This window comes from Urtica dioica, chromosome 3 (assembly GCF_054948205.1).
Source record: "Urtica dioica subsp. dioica isolate 48M chromosome 3, U.dioica_male_clone48M_v1_H2, whole genome shotgun sequence".
Classification (NCBI taxonomy): domain Eukaryota; kingdom Viridiplantae; phylum Streptophyta; class Magnoliopsida; order Rosales; family Urticaceae; genus Urtica; species Urtica dioica.
Genome location: NC_142758.1, coordinates 25,358,352 through 25,379,248, shown reverse-complemented (window position 1 = coordinate 25,379,248; position 20,897 = coordinate 25,358,352). Strand labels below are relative to the sequence as shown.

Sequence of the window (20,897 nt, the reverse complement as noted above, 5' to 3'; positions counted from 1 at the left end):
AATTTACTCCCTCAAGAGAAGGCCGCAAAAAATCTCCATTTATAAGTAAATGACACATCATTAATGCTTAGCCAAGATGTCAATACATCCATTTTGACTAGCCACCTTTTAAATTGGTTTGATAACTCACATCCTTTCGCAGAGCCTCAAGGGAGGATTACTAGGGTTTGAGCCTAAGTGTGCAACCAACCACTTAGTCCAAAAGATCATCTTTGAAAAACAATCCCCCAAGGGGAGGCCTTGCCATCATCGTCTCACTCTCGGATGTAGCTCATTGAGCAATGATCGAAGCAAAAACGCCTTGGAGTACTCCCATTTAAGAGAGGGTAACAAGAGCGGCACTTAGACCCACGTTAATTGCTTCTTTCATTAGTGTTGGGGATCGCGGGTTACAAACAACAAGTATAACCCTCCCACTTAGTTTTTGGAGTTGGTACATCGACTCTTATAAGTTCGGAAACGGTTTTCCTTGTTATAGAGCGAGAGAGCGGACAACTAGAAGAGAATCCTAGATATTCATGTTCAGAGCAGTGTTAGTGCATAAAGGCACAAGGTACATACTCGATCTTTTCCTATTTTCTATTTTGGGTTAGTGCGTGAGGGAAGTGTGAACTTCAACTCACTCGAACACTTGAAAGTTTGAGATTACACATCTTTTTATTTTTCGGCTTGTCTACAAGGAGACCTCCCACTCAAATTTTCAAGAGCATATAGATTTTGAACATATGTGATATAGATATAGTTTTGAAAACATTTTGAAAATTTATTTGATTTGGATGACAAAATATTTTTCAAGTTTGAAAGTGAAAACGGTTTTTCAAAATTCAAACTAGTTTAGTAAAAATTCAATTTCAATTAAACTTTCAAAAATCAAAACATTTTAATCTTACACATCATGTTAATAATCTTATGAAAAACATTTTTTCTCAAGAAATATTTCTCATTAGAGTTCTATAACTCATGGTAGTGGGGCTGAAAATCCAGAATTCTAAAAAAAACTGGAGTTTCGGAACAGTCGCGCACCTCGGAGTAAACTCACCATAACTGACGGCTCCGATGTCCTTTTGACCTGAAACCGGTAGCATTGGACATAGGACAGACAGAGCTTTAATTTGATTTAAGAATCATTAAATTTCGATTTCTGAGCAGAGAGTTATGCCACTTTTACTGCGGGTTTTACTCCAGCTCGAAGAAAAAGAAATAATTAAAGATTGGTCCTTTTTAGGTGCGAAAAAGAATCGAGTGTAACGGAACGTTTTATGAAGGTTGTTAAAGCTTTTATTTGTGTTTTATTAGCAAGGTAATAACAAGGCATAAAAGAAATAACAACAAGCATAAAACGATTCAAGTAAAAATAAGAAACTAGTAAGACAAGAAAACTAGTCACAAAATTTTACTCGAAATTTCTCAAACCTTTAAAACACGGTTTTCAATATAAAAAAATTAAAAACTTTTAGAACTGATTCTAATGTGTTTTAATATCATCCCAAACTCATAGAAAATCAACATGATTTTTTAATTTAAAGGCATGAGCAATAAATTAAAAAAAATCTAAGATAACAATTTTAACTTGTCACAAAATTAGTAAACTTTCGAAAACGATTTTCAAGCTCATATTTTTAAATACATGTACATGCTAATCTTTGACCATAGCTCTGATACCATTTGTTGGAATTGATCTAGGGTTTAAGAAAAAGTTTAACGCTTCGCAAAGCGGCGGAATTTTAAAAATTTTCTTTTCAAGTAAAAACGGTTTTTACTAACCTAGACAAAGAGCAAGTACATATAAATAAAAACTATAATGAGCATAGAAGTTTACTAACCTTTCTTGAAGCTTGAACTTTGAGAAGCTTTTGGAAAGTTTGCAACACTCGTCTCCTCACAGCACGTCTCTCTTTCTTTCCTCGGCAACTCGAGCAACCACGATGGTTTCTATCACTAAATCACTCGAAATAAAAGTAATCAGTGAGTGAGCACTTTTAAACACTACGACTTAAGAACGAGTCTTGAAGTCGCAGAGCTAAACTCTAGGTCAAATGAGGACCTAGGTGCCAAAACAATAAAACGAAATTGACTAGAGAGAGAGAGGAGATGGGCGGCCAAGGTTCTAGAGAGAGTCTCTCAAATCTCTAAAACTTTGGAATGAATGAAATATGAAGAAATGGGATCCTATGTATAGGAGAGGTCTCACCTTCAACAAGGTAGTTTCCTCTTCTATAGAATATCACATATTCATGAGCCAATTTCCCCTTTTTTCTCTTGAGACACTCGACCAACATAGGCTTCATTAAGCCTTGGATTTGTTTCCTTTTTTGTTCCATGCCTTGCCTTTTTCTCAACTTGGCCGAAATTCTTAAGCACCCATATGCAAATTTGTTTGCTCTTTTTCTTTTGGCAAGTATCTTGATACATTTATGCACAAAATATTTTCTCTTTCCCTGGGTATGTTGGGTGCCTATCACCATCTAGAAGGGGTTTCTAGAAGCTTTTCCATTTTGTTCATGACAACATGAAAAAGGCCCATTAAGAATTTTCAATAAAATTCTTATGAAATGAAATTAATCCACAAGGCCCAATTAATCATATTATGGCCGAGTGTTACTTGTCATCAAATGACCATGTCAAAAAATTTATTGGCATTCATTTCATCCTATGTCTCAAAAGACAAAAATACCCTTTTGACAATTTTCGTTCTTGTTTTGACTTAGCTTCCAGTTTAACTATTCCCAATCGATGTGATTCGTGAAAGTGACCTCATGGACCCAAATGAACAAAGCTTGAGCTAAAATACTTGGACTCAAAAGTTCACAAACCTTTTCCAAGTTTAGCTTAATGTCAACTGGCTCCACTAACGAGTTGACACTGAAAATCTCTCGGTTCAAATGAATTTATTTTCTACTCAAGAATTCAACATAATTGTAATGAGTGGATCAACAGAATATTATCAGTGTTTACCCTTCATGAATATCATCAGCTAGTCGGGATTTACAAAATTACCATTATACCCTTCTAGCTGTTATTTCCTCAACTCCTTTGTCGCTTGTGAATAAGTTAGAAACAATGTATTGACGAGGAGCTAACAAGTCACATTGTTTTATCCAAAAAAGTCAAGACTCAATTTGGACACTGGCCAGTGCATTTATTCACACTCCAAGGAACAAAGCCTGAGGTGATATACATTGCATTTCAGCAATCTTGTACATGAATTCCATATCTATGAGAACTTCACAAAGTTACTCATGACATTCTCACAACTTAGTACTTCACCAATAGGCCCTGTTCGGAATCACATAGTGAGTCCGAACTCTGACTTTCTCATATGAGAATACGTAAGTTGTGAAATGGCATGTCTCATTTCAGGATTAAGGTAAGCACGATGCAATTCATACGTAGTGACTTCGAGACATAAGAGGTTAAATGGTTTGTTCTTATCTTGTCTCTAGAAGTGCACTGGTCAATTCAGTACCTTCGGAAGATACCTAGAAGAACTATAGAGTCTCCAACTCTCAATGCCTCATAACCAGACATCATAGATTCTTCTAACAATCATACTGAGGTCAATAGTCCTTTGACCCTTAGATTGCGAATATATCGTTTTAAGCAAACTACGAAGAGTTTTTTCATGCAAATCTACATTTGTCTCTTCGTAAATTGTTTAGTTTGTTTATGGACTAAAGACTAAGGTTTTATCATAAAGCTTCAAACAAAGAAGATTGAATGAACGTTTCAACTTTTTATTAATGAATAAGCAATTACAAGCAAGAGTCTTCATGAGACTTTATTTCAGCAAATGTAGAATATAAAGATTACAACTCTTCTTGTGGGCACCATTGACAACAAATAAAAAAATAACATTCAATGTCTCGGAACACTCTCTCTCATTTTCGACCTTTTTCTCTTTATTTCTACATGGTATCAGAGCCCAGAAATTCAATCATCATGAACTCCTACAAAAACTCATCCGCCCTCAACACCACTTCGACCACCTTGCAGACCCCGCCCACTCAGTCTCACTCTGAATCCTTCTCTCAACATATCACGAGCCACAAACTCAATGGCGACAACTTCCTACAGTGGTCTCAATCCGTGCTCATGTTCATATCGAGACGAGGTAAAGATGACTACCTCACAGGTGTGGCTACATCTCCGAAGATCGAAGATCCGGCGTTTAAGAGTTAAAAGGCAAAAAACAACATGGTGATGTCATGGATCATAAACTCTATGCATCCCGAAATTGAGGAAACCTTCCTCTTTTACCCAACGGCAGCGGAAATCTGGCAAGCAGCTAGAGAAATCTTCTCCAACTCCGAAGATGTTTCCGAGCTGTTTGAGACTGAGAACACTCTCCACAACCTACGTTAAGGAGAGATGTCTGTTACTCAGTTCTTTACCTCGCTCACGCATCTATGGCAGAAGATTGACCTCTACGAACATCACCAGTGGACCTGCATGTTGGAATTGATCTAGGGTTTAAGAAAAAGATTAAACGCTTCGGGAAGCGGCGGAATTTTAAAAAATTTCTTTTCAAGTAAAAACAGTTTTTACTAACCTAGCTAGACAAAGAAGCAAGTACATGTAATTAAAAATCAATATGAGCTAAGAGTTTACTAACCTTTCTTGAAGCTTGAACTTTGAAGAAGCTTTTGGAAAGTTCGCAACGCTCGTCTCCCCTCGCAGCACGTCTCTCTTTCTTTCCTCGGCACCTCGAGCAACCACGAAAGTTTCTATCACTAAATCACTCGAAATAAAGGAATTAGTGAGTGGGCACTTTTAAACACTACGACTTAAGAACAAGTCTTGAAGTCGCAGAGCTAAACACTAGGTCGAGTGAGGACCTAGGTGCCAAAACAAGAATAATCGAAAATAAACTAGAGAGAGAGAGAGAGGATTTTCGGCCACAAGTTCTAGAGAGAGAGTCTCTCAAATCTCTTAAACTTGGATGAATGAATTGTGAGGAAATGAGGCTCCTATTTATAGGAGAGGTCTCACCTTCAATAAGGTAGTTTCCTCTTCTATAGAATATCACATATTCATGAGCAAAATAACCCTTATTTCCCATTCCATTTGGGCGCCCAAGGCAGCCTTCTAGAAGGCTTGGATTTGTTTCCTTTTTTGTTCCTTGGCTTGCCTATTACTCTCTTGGCCGAAATTCCTTGTGCATCCTTATGCAAATTTGTTTCCTCTTTTTCTTTTGGCAAGTATCTAAATACATTTATGCACAAAATAATCTCTCCTTTTTCTCTATAGGGTAGGCGCCCATGACTTCTAGAAAAGGCTTCTAGAATTTTCATCACTTGTTCATGACAACATAAGAAAAGGCCCATTTAGAATTTTCAATAAAATTCTTATGAAATGAAATTAATTCACAAGGCCCAATGATCAAGTCATGGCCGAGTGATATTAAGTCATCAAATGAACTTGTCAAAAAATTTATTGACATTCATTTCATCCTTTGTCTCAAAAGACAAAAATACCCTTTTGACTATTTTCGTTCTTGTTTTGACTTAGCTTCCAGTTTAACTATTCATATCGATGTGATTCGTGACAGTGACCTCATGGACCCAAATGAACAAAGCTTGAGCTAAACACTTGGACTCAAAAGTTCACAAACCTTTTCCAAGTTTAGCTTAATGCCAACTGACTCCACTAAAGAGCTGACACTGAAAATCTCTCGGTTCAAATGAATTTATTTTCTACTCAAGAATTCACCTAATTATAATGAGCGGATCCACTGAATATTATCTATGCTACCCTTCATGAATGTCATCAGCTAGTCGGGATTTACTAAATTACCATTTTACCTTCTAGCTGTTATTTCCTCAACTCCTTTGTCGCTTGTGAATAAGTTAGAAACAATGTATTGACGAGGAGCTAACAAGTCACATTGTTTCATCCAAAAGAGTCAGTACTCAATTTGGACACTGGCCAGTTCATTTATTCACACTCCAAGGAACAAAGCATGAGGTGACATACATTGCATTTCAGCAATCTTGTACATGAATTCCATATCTATGAGAACTTCACAAAGTTACTCATGACATACTCACAACTTAGTACTTCACCAATAGGCCCTGTTCGGAATCACATAGTGAGTCCGAACTCTGACTTTCTCAAATGAGAATACTAAGGTGTGAAATGGCATGTCTCATTTCAGGATTAAGGTAAGCATGATGCAATTCATACATAGTGACTTCGAGACATAAGAGGTTAAATGGTTTGTTCTTATCTTGTCTCTAGAAGTGCACTGGTCAATTCAGTACCTTCGGAAGATACCTAGAAGAACTATAGAGTCGCCAACTCTCAATGCCTCATAACCAGACATCATAGATTCTTCTAACAATCGTATTGAGGTCAATAGTCCTTTGACCCTAAGATTGCGAATATATCGTTTTAAGCAAACTACGAAGAGTTTGTTCATGCAAATCTACATTTGTCTCTTCGTAAGTTGTTAAGTTTGTTTATGGACTAAAAGACTAAGGTTTTATCATAAAGCTTCAAACAAAGAAAGAATGAATGAACGTTTCAACTTTATTAATGAATGAATAGGCAATTACAAGCAAGAGTCTTCATGAGACTTTATTACATCAAATGTACAAAATAAAGATTACAACTCTTCTTGTGGGCACCATTGACAACACTGCACCGAAGACTCGTAACTCTACCGTAGGATAGTGGAGACCAAACGTGTACTTAAACTATTATCCGGATTCAACCAAGACCTCGACGAGATCAGAGGTCGGATACTCAGTACAAAACCACTACCATCTCTCCGTGAAGCCTTCTCCGCGGTCAAACACGAGGAAAGTAGGAGGAAACTCATGCTTGTAGTTATCCAATCGAGCTCAATTCCGGGCTCATCCTCATACTCGTCTGCCCTCACCACGAATGTAGACGAAGCACTTGCAGCTCGCGTCTCAACAGAGAGCCTCGCAAACCTCGACCCTACTGCGATCATTGCAAACGACTTGGACACCTTCGAGAAACCTGCTGGAAGCTGCTTGGGAAACCATCAAGCTCGAAGTCAACCCGAGACACTAAGGATCCGAACTCAACCGGAAACTTAATATCCACTTCGTCCCATGCCTCGACCTCGACCTCGGACTCCTCTCCCTTCAACAACGACCAGCTCGCTATTCTCCAGAGGCTTATCCAACAAGCCCAGCTCAGTGGAGAACGCTCGGGCATTTGTCCTCTAGGTAACTTCCCTAGAGCCCTCCATGAAAGCTCAGAGAATCTCTCAGTATGGATTGTCGACTCCGGTGCCTCTGATCACATGACTGGTAATCGAAGTTTATTCACAACTTACTCCATTTGTAATAGAAGCATATCCGTCACCATCGCCAACGGAGCCAAAACTCAAGTCACTGGTATGGGTACCGTGGTCTTGACGAAGTCCGTGAGACTAGAATCGGTGTTCTTTGTTCCTCAACTACAGTGCAATCTCCTATCTGTGCATAAGATCAACAAAGACTCTAAGTGCCGAACTATTTTTGATGAAAGTTCATGTGTGTTTCAAGAACAGGTCACGGGAAGACAGATTGATAATGCCGAACTGAGTACCGGACTCTATGTCATCAAGCTAGATCAGCCCGCCATGTGTCAACTAACCCAATATTCACCCCAGTATAAAGAGATCATGCTCAATCACCTTAGACTAGGACATCCAAATTTCATGTATCTCAAAAGACGATTTCATTCTTTGTTTATCCATAAAAATATCAATTCCATTCAGTGTGACATGTGTGAATTCGCCAAACATACTCGAAGTTCATACCACCCCATTTCGTACAAACCATCTCACTCATTTGCCACAATTCACAGTGATATATGAGGTCCTTCAAAAGTTCCCAATATCACTGGAGTTTGATGGTTTCTTCTCTTTGTTGACGATCACACTAGACTCCGTTGGATATACACGATGAAACAAAAATCCGAAACATCCAACCTATTCAAAATCTTTCACAAAATAGTCCAAACACAGTTCGACACCTCCATTCAAATTTTCCACACCGACAACGCTCGAGATTACTTTAATTCCGAGCTCGACGATTTCTTCAAAACACATGTCATAATTCACTCCAGCTCGTGTGTTCACACCTCGCAACAAAATGGGGTAGTCGAGCGGAAAAATCGACACATTCTCGAGATCGCCTGAGCCATCATGTTCTCATCAAACGTTCCATCTCATTTTTTGGGAGAAGCAATCCTCACAGCCACCTACCTCATAAACAGAATGTCATCTCGTGTCCTTGGGTACAAAATCCCAGCCCAAGTCCTTCTCAAGGCATACCCTCATTCTCGTCTCATCTCAACAGTCAACACTACCTACGAAAGTATTCGGCTGTTCAGTCTTCACCAATTCTTATAACCAAGGTAAACTATAACCAAAATCACTTAAGTGCATCTTCCTTGGCTATTCAGCAACTCAAAAAGGCTACAAATGCTATGAACCCCGGTCACGAAAATTCATAATCTCCATGGATGTATCTTTTCATGAGTTCAGTCCTTACTTCGCTAATTCAGCTCGTCAGGGGGAGAATAATGGAAATGACTTCCAAAATTGGCTCATCATAAACCCAGAATTCACCTCGCCTCGTAGTCCACCTAGTTCGCCCCTTCTTACAAACACAATTCTCCCAAGTCCGATCTTGATTCCCTCACCTGTCCAAAACACGATCACCTCACCCAGTCCGCCTCTGACTCCCAGCTCGCAAACCTCTGAACCTTCTCCATGCGAACTGAACATCGCCCAGAGTCCGGTACAATCTCACGAACAAGATGTCTCTCCGAACCTGAACCGCGACACTACTGAACAAGGTAACACCTCATCTCCAGACTTACCTACTGCATTCAGAAAACTTGCTCGGTCGTGTGGTCAATACAGGATGGGGGATTATGTGTACTATGGGAACCTATCTACGGGCTACCAAGCCTCTATGGCGAAGTTAGACAAAGGAAAAGTGCCACAATCTATCAAGGAAGCCTTTCAGATTCCACAGTGGCGAGATGCTAGTCATGCCGAGATCCAAGCACTCGAACAAAATGATACGTGGGATATCGTTGAGCTGCCATCAGGCAAGCGAACTGTTGGATGTAAATGGCTCTTCACCATTAAACACAACTCAGATGGCACAGTGGAAAGATTCAAAGCTCGCCTTGTCGCAAAAGGGTACACTCAGGCATATGGCATCGATTATCAAGAGACGTTCGCTCCATCAGGATCCTTCTTTCACTAGCAGCCAACTTAGATTGGCATCTCATTCAGCTCGATGTGAAGAATGCTTTTCTTAATGACGAACTGGAAGATGAAGTCTACATGCAACTCCCACCGGGATTCGACAAAGATCAAAGTGCCAACAAAGTCTGCAAACTCAAAAAATCTCTATATGAACTAAAACAATCCCCTCGAGCGTGGTTCAGAAAATTCACCAATGTGCTCAAGTGTTGCGACTACGAGTAGAGTCAAGCAGATCCGACACTCTTCTCAAAGATCTGCACACAAGGCAAGCACACCATCCTTAGTATGTATGTGGACGACATAGTCATCACCGGAGATGATCTAGAAGAGATCAAGAGACTGAAGCAAACTTTGTCATCTGAGTTCGAAGTCAAGGACCTCGACAGCCTACGATACTTCCTCGGCATGGAGGTAGCTCGATTTTAAAAGGGCATCTATGTTTCCCAGCGCAAGTACACTTTGAATCTCCTCAAAGAAACCGACATGCTTGGCTGTAAATCAGTTGACACTCCGATGGATGCCAATGTAAAACTTCTAGCTCGCACCACTGAGGCCACCACCGAAAAAGAAAGATTTCAGCAGCTCGTAGAAAAACTCATCTACCTCCCTCACACAAGACCAGATATTGGATTCGCAGTGAGTATGGTAAGTCGATTTATGAGTAATCCTTCGAAAACTCACATGGACGCAGTTATGAGGATTCTCCAATATCTCAAAGCTGCCCCAGTGACTGGGCTCTCCTTCAAGAAAAAACAAAGTCGTGGTGTCGAAGTGTTCACAGATGCGGACTGGGCCGGATATGTTCCAGACAGACGATCAACATCAGGCATTTGCACATATGTCGGGAAAATCTTGTCACATGGCGAAGCAAGAAACAGTCTGTTGTCTCAAGAAGTAGTGTTCAAGCCGAGCACAGGTCTTTAGCAAGCGAAGTATGTGAAGGCATTTGGCTGAAGAGAGCTCTTGATGACCTCAAGATCATCATCAAAGGTCCAGTAAAGCTTTTTTGTGATAATCAAGCCGCTCTCAGCATAGCTAAAAATCCAGTCCACCATGACAGAACAAAACATATCGAGATCGATCGATACTTAATCAGTGAAAAGATTGAAGCAAAAATTATCGACATGGAATACATTCTGTCAGGTCATCAGCTCGCTGACATTCTCACCAAAGCTCTTCCTCATGCGACATTCTCCGAGCTATGTAGCAAGATTGATCTCCTCAACATATACAGTCAAGCTTGAGGGGGAGTTTTGAAATCTAGCTCGGCAGTTCGCTCTCTTTTGTCACTTCGTCACCTCGCCTAAGCTAAGCTTCAGCTCGTCACTTCGCCTTTCCTCCTTACAGACGTATCTCGGGAACCCTCACTTCTTGGAACTCATCTCACATGGGAAAATGTTGCATTTATTTGTCATCTTATTTTCTATGTCTTGTTCTCTGTGTAATATTTATTATTCTCTATTTCATAGGCATAATAATTACACGTATTTATTACACTCTCATGTATCTAATCTATATTAATGTATCCACCATATGTATAAATAGGATATACAATTTCATATCAAAATAAAAAAAATAACATTCAAAACCTCGGAACACTCTCTTTCGTTTCCGACCTTTTTCTCTTTATTTCTACGGTTCCTAATTCCCTACTACCAATCTCTTGTGACTTATTCATACCAAGCAACTAAATAAATTTTTTACTAAAGATATTAATTGTATATAACAAATCATGAAAATGTTTTAATATTTGCATTCGACACATAAAACAATAAATAAATAAAACCCATTGAGGATAAGTCAAACAATTACAACCTTATTACAGCTTTAAGTGAAAGAGATTTATTTTTGCATACCTTCTTTCCTATTAATAATATTTTAAATAAAAAATAAAACTCATGAAAAAGGTTTTAAAGCATATTGACGCAAAAAAAAACAAAAAAACAAAAAAAAACAAAAAAAACTCATTAGAATAAATCAAACAATTACACTAAATTACACCATATTATAGCTTAAAGAAAATTAATGAGATTTCTTATAAATAGGCTTGCATACTTTTTTTTTTTTTTTTATACTTACTTTCTTAGTTATTAAAACATCCATTTTTCTTTAATAACAGAATGCATCTATAATCAATATGTAACTCGACTAGCAAATCAAAACACTTAGACGATCAAAGGATGACTCGTAATACATAGGGCATAAGATAGTCTCTACTCCAACTTCTCTCCTCTATTATGCAATAAATTAATGGATTAATTCTTTTTTTACCCCTGGACTCGTACCTCGATTTCATTTCACCCCTGGACTCGGGATTGTTGCAGAACTAATTTCAGAACTTAGACACGTGTTACAACTTGCCACTTACGTCAGTATTTGAACGTTAAGTGGTCACGTGTTTAACACGTGAACTGATCTGAAAGGGTATAAGTGTACTTTTGCATATACTGAATACTTTTATTACTTTTATTGTTTAAATATTATCAGATATATTAATTATTAGAATAATTATTAAATATTACAATTGTTTCAAAAATATAAATACTTTTTTAAAAAATGAAAGAACAAATCCCGCGTACACAAATCTAGGGTTTGTTCTTGTCTCGCGAAAAATGGTGAAACCTTCGACATCCAAATCTCTGGCGAAATCGAACCCTAGCAGCACTGGAGGAGGTTTCAGAATGAAGTCTCCGGCACAGAAAAAGAAAAAAACCGTGCCAGCGAAGTCTCCGATGGCGTACTCGAAGAAGAAATCACAGGGTCGGAGAATAAAACCCAAGCCTCCGACGAAAAGAAGAGCTGGTCGAGACAAAGTTCATCAGAGAGCGCGTCGGTCAATAATAGACCAGTATATGGTGAGAAACCCTTTTTATATCTGTTTTTAGGGTTTGAAAAGTGTAAGGACCACATTGTCTGGTTTTGGTTGGAGTTATGTTTCGATTTCGTAAAGAATCTGAGTAGGGACCACCATTATTTTGTTGTTTCCTTAGTTTTGAGCGTTAGAACCTTTAAAACATAATAAAATGGGGGGACCAGTGGTGGGTGGTTGTCTGTTATTGGTTTTTTGTTCTTTTGAATTTGTTTAGTAGTTGTATTTTAATACTGATGTGGTTGATTTTAATTAAAAATTGGTTGATTATTGTTTCAGTTAAAGGGTCTGGTATGTTCACATTCAAAGATCACCACGGGGGTAGAGTGGAAGTGGTGAATGAGCATTTGACCTATGTTGGTGGTCGGATTGACTACGTAGACCACGTAGACGTGGACAGACTGTCGTCGTTGGAGCTAGACAAGATTGTAGAGAAAACTCTTGGATACTCAGCGATTCCCGTGTACTACTGGAACCTTATGGGGAGTTATTTTTCCTGGACTGTGATCTAAGCCTGTTTATAGCAGTGTCAAAGCTGTATGAGGAGTCTGAAGAACTGAATTTGTATATTGATCACCCCGTACAAGATGTATCTGTTGTACAAGAGCCTGGACTATTGCCTCCAGTGCCTGGAGTTGAAGAGTTTGAAGTTGAAGAAGAAGAAGAAGTTCAAGACTTTGAAGTGGAAGAGCCTGAAGAAGTTGAAGAGAGAGAGCCAGGACAGAGTCAAGTCGTGGATGAGGCACCGAGTCAAGTTGAAGACCCTGAGCATGATGGAGACGTTGAAGTTCTTATTGAAGACCTGACTTACCCTGAACCAGAATTGACTGAAGTGGATTTGGGCCAGCCTGAAGCATGGATTGAACAACATGACTTACCCTGAACCAGAATTGACTGAAGTGGATTTGGGCCAGCCTGAAGCATGGATTGAACAACATGAGTTGGGCCAGAGTCAAGCTGATGACTTGGGCCAGACTGAAGTGGATTTGGGCCAGAGTCAAGCAGAGGAGTTGGACCAGAGTCAAGCTGATGACTTGGGCCAGACTGAAGTGGATTTGGGCCAGAGTCAAGCAGAGGATTTGGGCCAGAGTCAAGTAGATGACTTGGGCCAGAGTGAAGCAGAGGAGTTAGGCCAGAGTCAAGCACATGATTTGGGCCAGAGTGAAGCAGAGGAGTTGGGCCAGAGTGAAGCAGAGGAGTTGGGCCAGAGTCAAGCACATGACTTGGGCCATAATCAAGAGTTTGAGGAGTGTCAAGACCATCTTGATGACCTTGAGCAAGACAGTGGGTTTGAGAACAGTGAAGACGACGAAGTTGAAGTCAATGGCGTTGCCGTGGACCGTGGTCTAGGATTAAAGGGCAAAGGAAAGGTAGCTCTTACTGATAATGAAGCCGGTTCTGAAGAAGACAGTGACTATAACGAGGAGGAGAACATTGTGCTGGAAGAGGAGTCGTCTACTGAAGATGAGCCTGAGCCTAAGCCTACTAAATTGTCCAGGAAAATTCTCCCCAAGTTTAAAGAATTCTGTGAAGACACTGACATGGCAGACCCCAAGTTTAAGTTGGGCATGGTATTTTCAAGTGGGGCAGTCATCAAAAATGCCATAAGGGAGTATTCTATCAAGGCAGGCAAAGAGCTGAAGTTCAAAGTGAATGATCGAAACCGAGTTCGAGCAGTTTGCAAGGACGAGTCATGCAAGTGGGTGTGATATGCGTCTGAAATGAAAGATACCACATCATTCTAGATCAGGACCTATGTACCAGAGCATACATGTGCTCGAACAAACAAGAACAGATTTTGTACTGCTTCTTGGATGTCCAAGAAGTACCTGGAGGACTTCAAGGACAATGAGAGCTGGTCATCTATCAAGTTCATGAATAAAATCCAGAAGGAGTTGATACTTAATTCTTCGAGGACTAAGGCTTGGAGGACTAAGAAAAAAGCTTTGGAAATCGTTGAAGGCTCTTATGCTCACCAATATGCCAGGTTGTGGGACTATGAAGCCGAGTTGAAGAAGACCAATCCAGGAACAACAATCGAGTTCTTAACAGAGGCAAATGAGGAAGGTAATCCAATATTTAAGAGACTTTACATTTGCTATGGTGGTTGTAAGGCAGGGTTCAAAGCTGGGTGTAGGGCAGTTATTGGGTTGGATGGTTGCCACATCAAGGGACACCATAGTGGGCAACTTCTCACGGCCGTAGGAATTGATCCTAACAATGGCATGTTCCCTGTGGCCTTTGCTGTTGTGGAGTCAAAGTGTAAAGAGTCTTGGGCGTGGTTTCTAAATTATTTGAGAGATGACATCAACATCTACAATGGATACCATTGGACTTTCATAACAGACAAACAAAAGGGTTTGATAGAGGCACTCAATGGCATGTGGGAGGAGGGTTCTGTGCAAGCTAAGCATATGCATTGTGCTCGTCACTTGCAAAGCAATTTCACTCGGGTAAAGTAACTTCTAACACTTTCAATTTTCAAATATGATTTCAGTAGCTTGCATAAGAAGTTAAGAGTTTCTTGTTTGTTTGTAAAATTTGGTTAGGTGTTTAAGGGACAGTTCTTGAAACACAAGGTCATGGTCACAACCAAGCAGTATTCTGTGGAGAAGTTTCACCAAGAGATGAACTTAATCAAGGATGAGGATGAGGAAGCCTACAACTGGTTGTGTCAGAAGAATCCAGTGCATTGGGCAAGAGCCAACTTCAGAACTACCCCAAGATGTGATATACTCCTTAACAACCTCTGTGAGTGTTTCAATGGTAACAGGGCTATTTTACTAGCTCGACAGAGACCCATATTGTCTATGCTAGAGAGGATTATGATGTACTTAATGAAGAGGATGACCAAACAACGCCTCGCTGTGGAGAAGTGGCATGAGGACATAGGACCTAGAATCTTCAAAATCATAGAGAAGAACAAGACCTTGAGTGCTGAAAACATTGCAGAATGGTGTGGGGATTCATTGTATCAAGTTACAAATCTGCATGGTCGCATGTATAGAATTGACTTGGCATTGAAGACATGCTCTTGTGGTCGCTTTCAGTTGTCAGGTAATTGTCACGACCTTGAACTATTCATTGCACTGATATTATTCATGTTATTAATCCTTAAATTTGTCAGGTATTCCTTGTGCTCATGCAATTCAGTGCATTTGGCAAAGGGACGAGCAACCAGAGAACTACATTAGTGAATGCTACAAGAAGTCAACATACATGAATATCTACAAGCACAAAATCTGTGCAATTAATCCCGTGGAGCAGTGGCCCGAGACAGGAAAGACACCTATGCGAATGCCTCCCAACAGAGTAGGACCAGGAAGACCAAAAAGACTAAGACGACTCGAGCACGATGAGGTTGTGCCACCACGTGGGACTAGAATGACCAGGAAACATGTCACAGTCAAATGTTCTGGTTGTGGAAAGTATGGCCACAACATCACTACATGTTTTAGAAGACAACAATAAATTTTGGTAAGATTGTACACATGTTGGTAACTCTGTTGGCAGATTATAAATGTCTATAAATGTGGTTACATTTCTTGATATTGCAGAGACAAGAACAACGTCAAGCTAGGGATGCACACCTACGTGGCCGTGGAAGGGGACGTGGACGTGGTGGTGGATCAAGCCAATCAACTCAACAACCCACACAACAAGCAGCTAGTACGAGCCAATCAACTCAACAACCGGCACAACAAGCACCGTTAAGGGTAAACTCAACCACTCTTTAACCCAATTCTGTGCTTTGTATGTGGTCATTACTCATAACCTTTCGTATTGCAGCGGAGTCCTCGAATGAGCCGGGCCCCACCCAGACGTTTCGGCCTTCTACCAAGAACTTTATTTGGAGACTTGATGTAAAGACAAGAATTTAAATCCTTTTTTTTTTGGATGATGTACTGCCTTTGGGTGAAAAAACTCAAGCACTTTTTTTGGGTGACAAGTTCACAAAACTCAGTACTTTTTTTGGGTGACGGGTTCACAAAACTCAATGAAAAAACAATGAATTACGTGTATGAATTATGTGTATGAATTATGTGTATCAAACCTAGTTCTTTTTGTATTGACAATGTATCAAATTTATGTCTTTTTAGTGGCAATGTATTAGACCGAGCTAGAAAATACCACATTCCATTACAAAATACCAATTACAAAGTTTAGACCAAACTTCAATTATCATAATCCCCAATACATTACAACATAATTTGACAATTACATCAGTCTCACTTAACAGACTTAGAATATTCACAGACGTAATAAACAACCACAATTAATTCATAACATATACTTATTTGAAACAGATGACATAAACAAGAGCAAGCATGACGAGAACCATATAAAACTTGATCTTTTGCGCTTCTGTAGTTATCTTCTCCCTCAATCTATTCAGCTCGTCTTCGTCTCCGCCATAAACATCATTCTTTGACACTTCAACTTGTTTCAAAGCAGCTTCAAGATTGTTAATCCTTTTAAGTAAACCAGGAATTATTTGAACTGACCTTTTACACATCTCAAGATCAACCCAAATCAATATACCACAACTTGTATCGTCGAGACTGTGCTAACAAAATAAGGACACGAAATCAGTAACCCAAAACAACAACGAAGACGAGAATAGGGGAAATATGAATTACCTTGTATCTTGAACACCCATAAAAACGCCGACCAGGATGATCACCTTTCCACGCCGTCCGCAGAACACACGCCATCTTGCATCGACACCGCGGCCTCTGCTTGTCATCGGCATGGCCATCGTCGACTACGTCAGAGAAATTACTCGTGGAAGACGACGCCATTGACGAACATCAGAGAAATAAGCTTGGATTATGGTTTTGTTTCGGGAAGAATGTTTTTTTTTTCGCGATCTAGGGTTCAGCCCAAATCGTGATTGAGTTTTGATTTGGGATTTTCGATTTAAGTTCTTTCTTCTATTTATTATTCAAGCTTATTTCATTCAGATTTTAGTTTTCAATTTCTTTTTCACTTCAAATAAACTAAGTCAGGGGTAAAATCATAATTCCACCAATAAAGCCTTTAAAATCATGCCACATCATCAAACCGTTATAATTTAACGTCCAAATACTGACGGAAGTGGCAAGTTGTAACACGTGTCTAAGTTCTGAGATTAGTTCTGCAACAATCCCGAGTCCAGGGGGTGAAATGAAATCGAGGTACGAGTCCAGGGGGTAAAAAATGAATTAATTCTAAATTAATTGTAAAACTTCAAATCTTAAGTGTCATTGTTCATAATACTCCATAATAATGGAGTAACATTTAGAATATTAAATTATGTTTTTTTTTTATTTCAAAACAACCCGAAAAATATTTTAGTTTTACATTTTATCTTTACTTATATAAATGTTTTACAAAAATGTTTACACGTGAACTATTATCATTCAAATTAGGATTTGTGCTATACGAATATTGAATTAAACAAAAAAAAAAAATACTTAAAAAAAATATAATTCTTGATTACAAACTAGAAAATGAATCATTATTATACATTATAAACAGAGTAAAATCATTTGAAAATCTAAAAAATTACTTTATGTTCATGTAAAATGTATATAAATACAACAATATGATTTAAATATAGGGAAAATAACACATTTGTACCATGTGTTTTAGTGAAATGTCGAGTTTAACCCTCGGTTTTCAAAAATGTCAAGTTTATACCCTCTGTTTTACTAAAATGACGAAATTATACATTATGTTTAACTAAAATGACGAAATTATACATTATGTTTAACTAAAATGACGAAATTATACCCTGAAATAGGCAACAGTGTCACGAATATTCTTTTTATTGACTTTTCTTGACATTGACTATAATATTTATATATAAACACCAATTATCTTTAGTCATTCGCGCCATATATGTAATTTATTTACAAACTAAAAAAATAAATAACAGTCTCGTAATCGTGAAAAACACAGAAAGAGGCAAATGGGTAAACATCAATAGTTGATAGTCATCAAAATCGCATATTCGAACAGACAATTAAAGATTTAGAGTTACAATTCGAACACGGAATGAAGTCATCTCTTAGAAGGTATGAGTTTTATAATTTAATTTCAATTTAAAACTATTTTTATTTCAAAATTGTGAATTTGGAAGTTGTGGTACTTATTTAGATTTGATTCGGTTTTTCTTATATAAGAGTTAATATCAATGAAAGGGAAATTTGTGACGCTGTTATTCATTTCAGAGTATAATTTTGTCATTTTAGTTAAACAGATGGTATAATTTCGTCATTTTAGTTAAACATAGGGTATGAACTCGACATTTTGAAAAACCGAAAGTTAAACTCGACATTTCACTAAAACACAGGTATAAAAGTGTTATTTTCCCTTTAATATAAAATACACTAGTTTATACTTTATACTTTATATGTATGCCAAATAGAAAGTCAAAAGTATTAAAATAATAGATAAATGAGGAATATATTATTTAATAGTGTATTGAATTGGAGACGAAATATTTTGTTTAATTTGATAGAACTAGCATATTCAAATGCAATATTAAACATTTTGGAGTATTGGGTTCGAGATTATCTTAAATGCATTACAAAAATATAAAAATTATATACTTTCTATAAACTAAGATCGAAAAAAAAAAATTATGATTTAGGCTCGAGCTTCTAACAAGAGGGCTCAATTAGACAGTTCTAATGAAATTGTAGGAAGTGTAAATACCTTGACCGAAACCAGACTCTCGACGTACAAATCAGCATAAGTGTTGAGAGGAGAAAGCGGTCTCGGAATCGTGACCTCCCTCAGCTCTTCGGTCTCGAGGTTGTACGATGAAACGCGCCTGTCCTGACCCTCCATCAACACCTCGTCCTCCTTCCAAAACGCCACAAACTTTCTGAGACCCACCAACGGCCCAACGCTAAAACGTTTGGCCCAACCACAACCGTCTTTCTCCATAACCCACATCTCGAGAGAGACCGAGAGCAACGACGACCCTTCCACGGCGTAATCGAGAGAGCTCAGCACATAGACAAGCGAGTCGCCCTGAACTGCGAGCCTCGGCTCGCGGTCCATCCACTCCTCGGATCGCGGGAGAGCGACGCTGCTGAACATGTCACTGCACAAGTCGAGCGAAAGGAGGCTCTTCGAGGCCTGGTTGATCCAGTAACAACGGCCTTTCAGGTACGCCCTGCTCAGCGAGACGGAACGCCGAGCGATGACCTCGAGCTCGATCTCTCTCCAGAGACCTGTCCGCAGAGAGTACACCTGGGCCTTGGAGGCCTCCTTGTTCGTCAGAATCCGGACGAACTTGTATTGGTCGCCAACGGAGTCGTACCCGAACCCGTAGCCGAAGAGGAAATAGTCGGGCCCGAACGAAGGGGTCTCGAGGAGCCTGTGCTCTCCCAGGGCCGGGTTGAAGAACACGACTCGCTCGAGAAACGGAAGAGGATCGACCAGGCACAGGACTCCGTTGCAGTGAGAGACCAGCAGCGACGTTGCGGAGCGTAGCTCGACGAATTTCTTCAGGTGGACGGGCATGTTGACTCGCTGGGCTCTCGTGTCGGTGCTTCCGATGGTGAGGCGATAAAGGGCTTGCTCTCGGTCGATCTCGGGGCTGTCTGAGCATCCCCACCCTAAGACCAGAGATGACTCGGCCGAGGAGGAAGAGAAAGCTCTCATTCCTCTGTTGATGCTGGCTTGAAGATGGTTTTTGACGAATTTCGGACCGCTGATCACAGAATTCCAAGACTTGCAAACGGTTCTGAATCTGAACACGGACTTCACAGGCAACTTCTCCAGTATTTGCTCCACCAAGTCTTCTAGAAGATCGTACCCGCGGAAACTGTTCATGTCTCGACGCCTGGGTCTGTGTTTGAAAGATCGATAAAATAAAAATTCCAGTCACAATTGGAGTTTAGGAAATTTATCTTGCTGCGTTTGATAAAAAAATAATAAAAAAAACAAATATATAAAAATTCAAACCAAATAGAATTCGCCGAAATCAATAATCAAACAAATAGAAATCTAAACCCTATATTACCTATGTTCAGCGAAATGGTTTCGGGAGCGAATCGGAGTCCAACTTTCTTCATCGGAGGTCGATGAAACATCCTCAATCTGGAAAAGTATAGAAAAAAAAAAAAAAAAAAAAAAAAAAAACCATTCTTCAATCACTCTTTGAAAACTACCATTAATTTCCTAAATTCCCATGAAATTCCCTTTAAAAAAACGAACCTGGAATTCGAGGGGAGAGGAATTTCCGGGAACGGCGCTCACGGGCGGAGGAGGACGGGATTTTGTTTTCATGGCAGGCGGTTTTTAGAGCTAAAAGATCACCAAAAACCCACAATACAGCCTTATAGGTTAGGGATTTTGTTTTTATTTTATGGGTCTTTTCTATAAACGGCAATATAATGGAAATTACCCAAACTGCTCATTTATAAGCGTGTTTTACGCTTCTCATTTTGACTAATTTCAGCTTTCAAGTACGTGATTCGCAAGAATGATTTTGAGATACAATTGTGTGCTAAGAACATCAATTATATTTAATAACTACATACAAAAATAAGAAGATATTTTTATTTAAATTTACAAATAAATTAAATATGTAGAAATAAATTTCATAAGAGAAATTTCATTAAGTGAGCCTCAAAGCTAACAAAATATCATGATTAACCCTCCTACTTAAAAAAATATATGAAAATAAATTTTTGTCTAAAAAATAGACAAAAATACCCTTCTGAACAATTAAACCCATTTTTTCAAATTTTCTCTCATTCACTCTCTCCTTCTCTCACTCGATTTCTCTCT

The 20,897-nt window shown here is 39.1% G+C and overlaps 1 protein-coding gene across 4 annotated transcripts; it reads right to left on the bottom strand.

The window, feature by feature from the left end:
• Positions 1-16,362: 16,362 nt before the first annotated feature.
• Positions 16,363-20,488, bottom strand: LOC149402518 (putative F-box/LRR-repeat/kelch-repeat protein At1g11620). 4 transcript variants are annotated; one of them, XM_089609672.1, is made up of 5 exons: positions 20,322-20,488; positions 20,128-20,204; positions 18,810-19,953; positions 16,748-16,872; positions 16,363-16,669 (listed from the first exon to the last, which is right to left on the bottom strand). In XM_089609672.1, the coding sequence occupies exons 1-5, from the start codon at positions 20,391-20,393 to the stop codon at positions 16,402-16,404; spliced, it is 1,686 nt and encodes a 561-aa protein (XP_089465798.1). In that variant the 5' UTR covers positions 20,394-20,488; the 3' UTR covers positions 16,363-16,401. The 4 variants fall into 4 exon arrangements, with proteins under 4 accessions (XP_089465798.1, XP_089465799.1, XP_089465800.1 ...); XM_089609673.1 differs by having other exon boundaries at positions 16,363-16,674; positions 16,748-16,843; XM_089609674.1 differs by having other exon boundaries at positions 16,473-16,674.
• Between the last annotated feature and the right edge of the window lie 409 nt (positions 20,489-20,897).

Coding starts and splice junctions, on each gene's coding strand:
- LOC149402518 (XM_089609672.1), bottom strand. CDS start 20,393: ATGAAAACAAAATCCCGTCCTCCTCCGCCCGTGAGCGCCGTTCCCGGA. Junction 19,954..20,127: donor AACCATTTCGCTGAACATAG/GTAATATAGGGT, acceptor TTTCAAACACAG/ACCCAGGCGTCGAGACATGA. Junction 16,873..18,809: donor AGAGTCTGGTTTCGGTCAAG/GTATTTACACTT, acceptor TCTCTGACGTAG/TCGACGATGGCCATGCCGAT.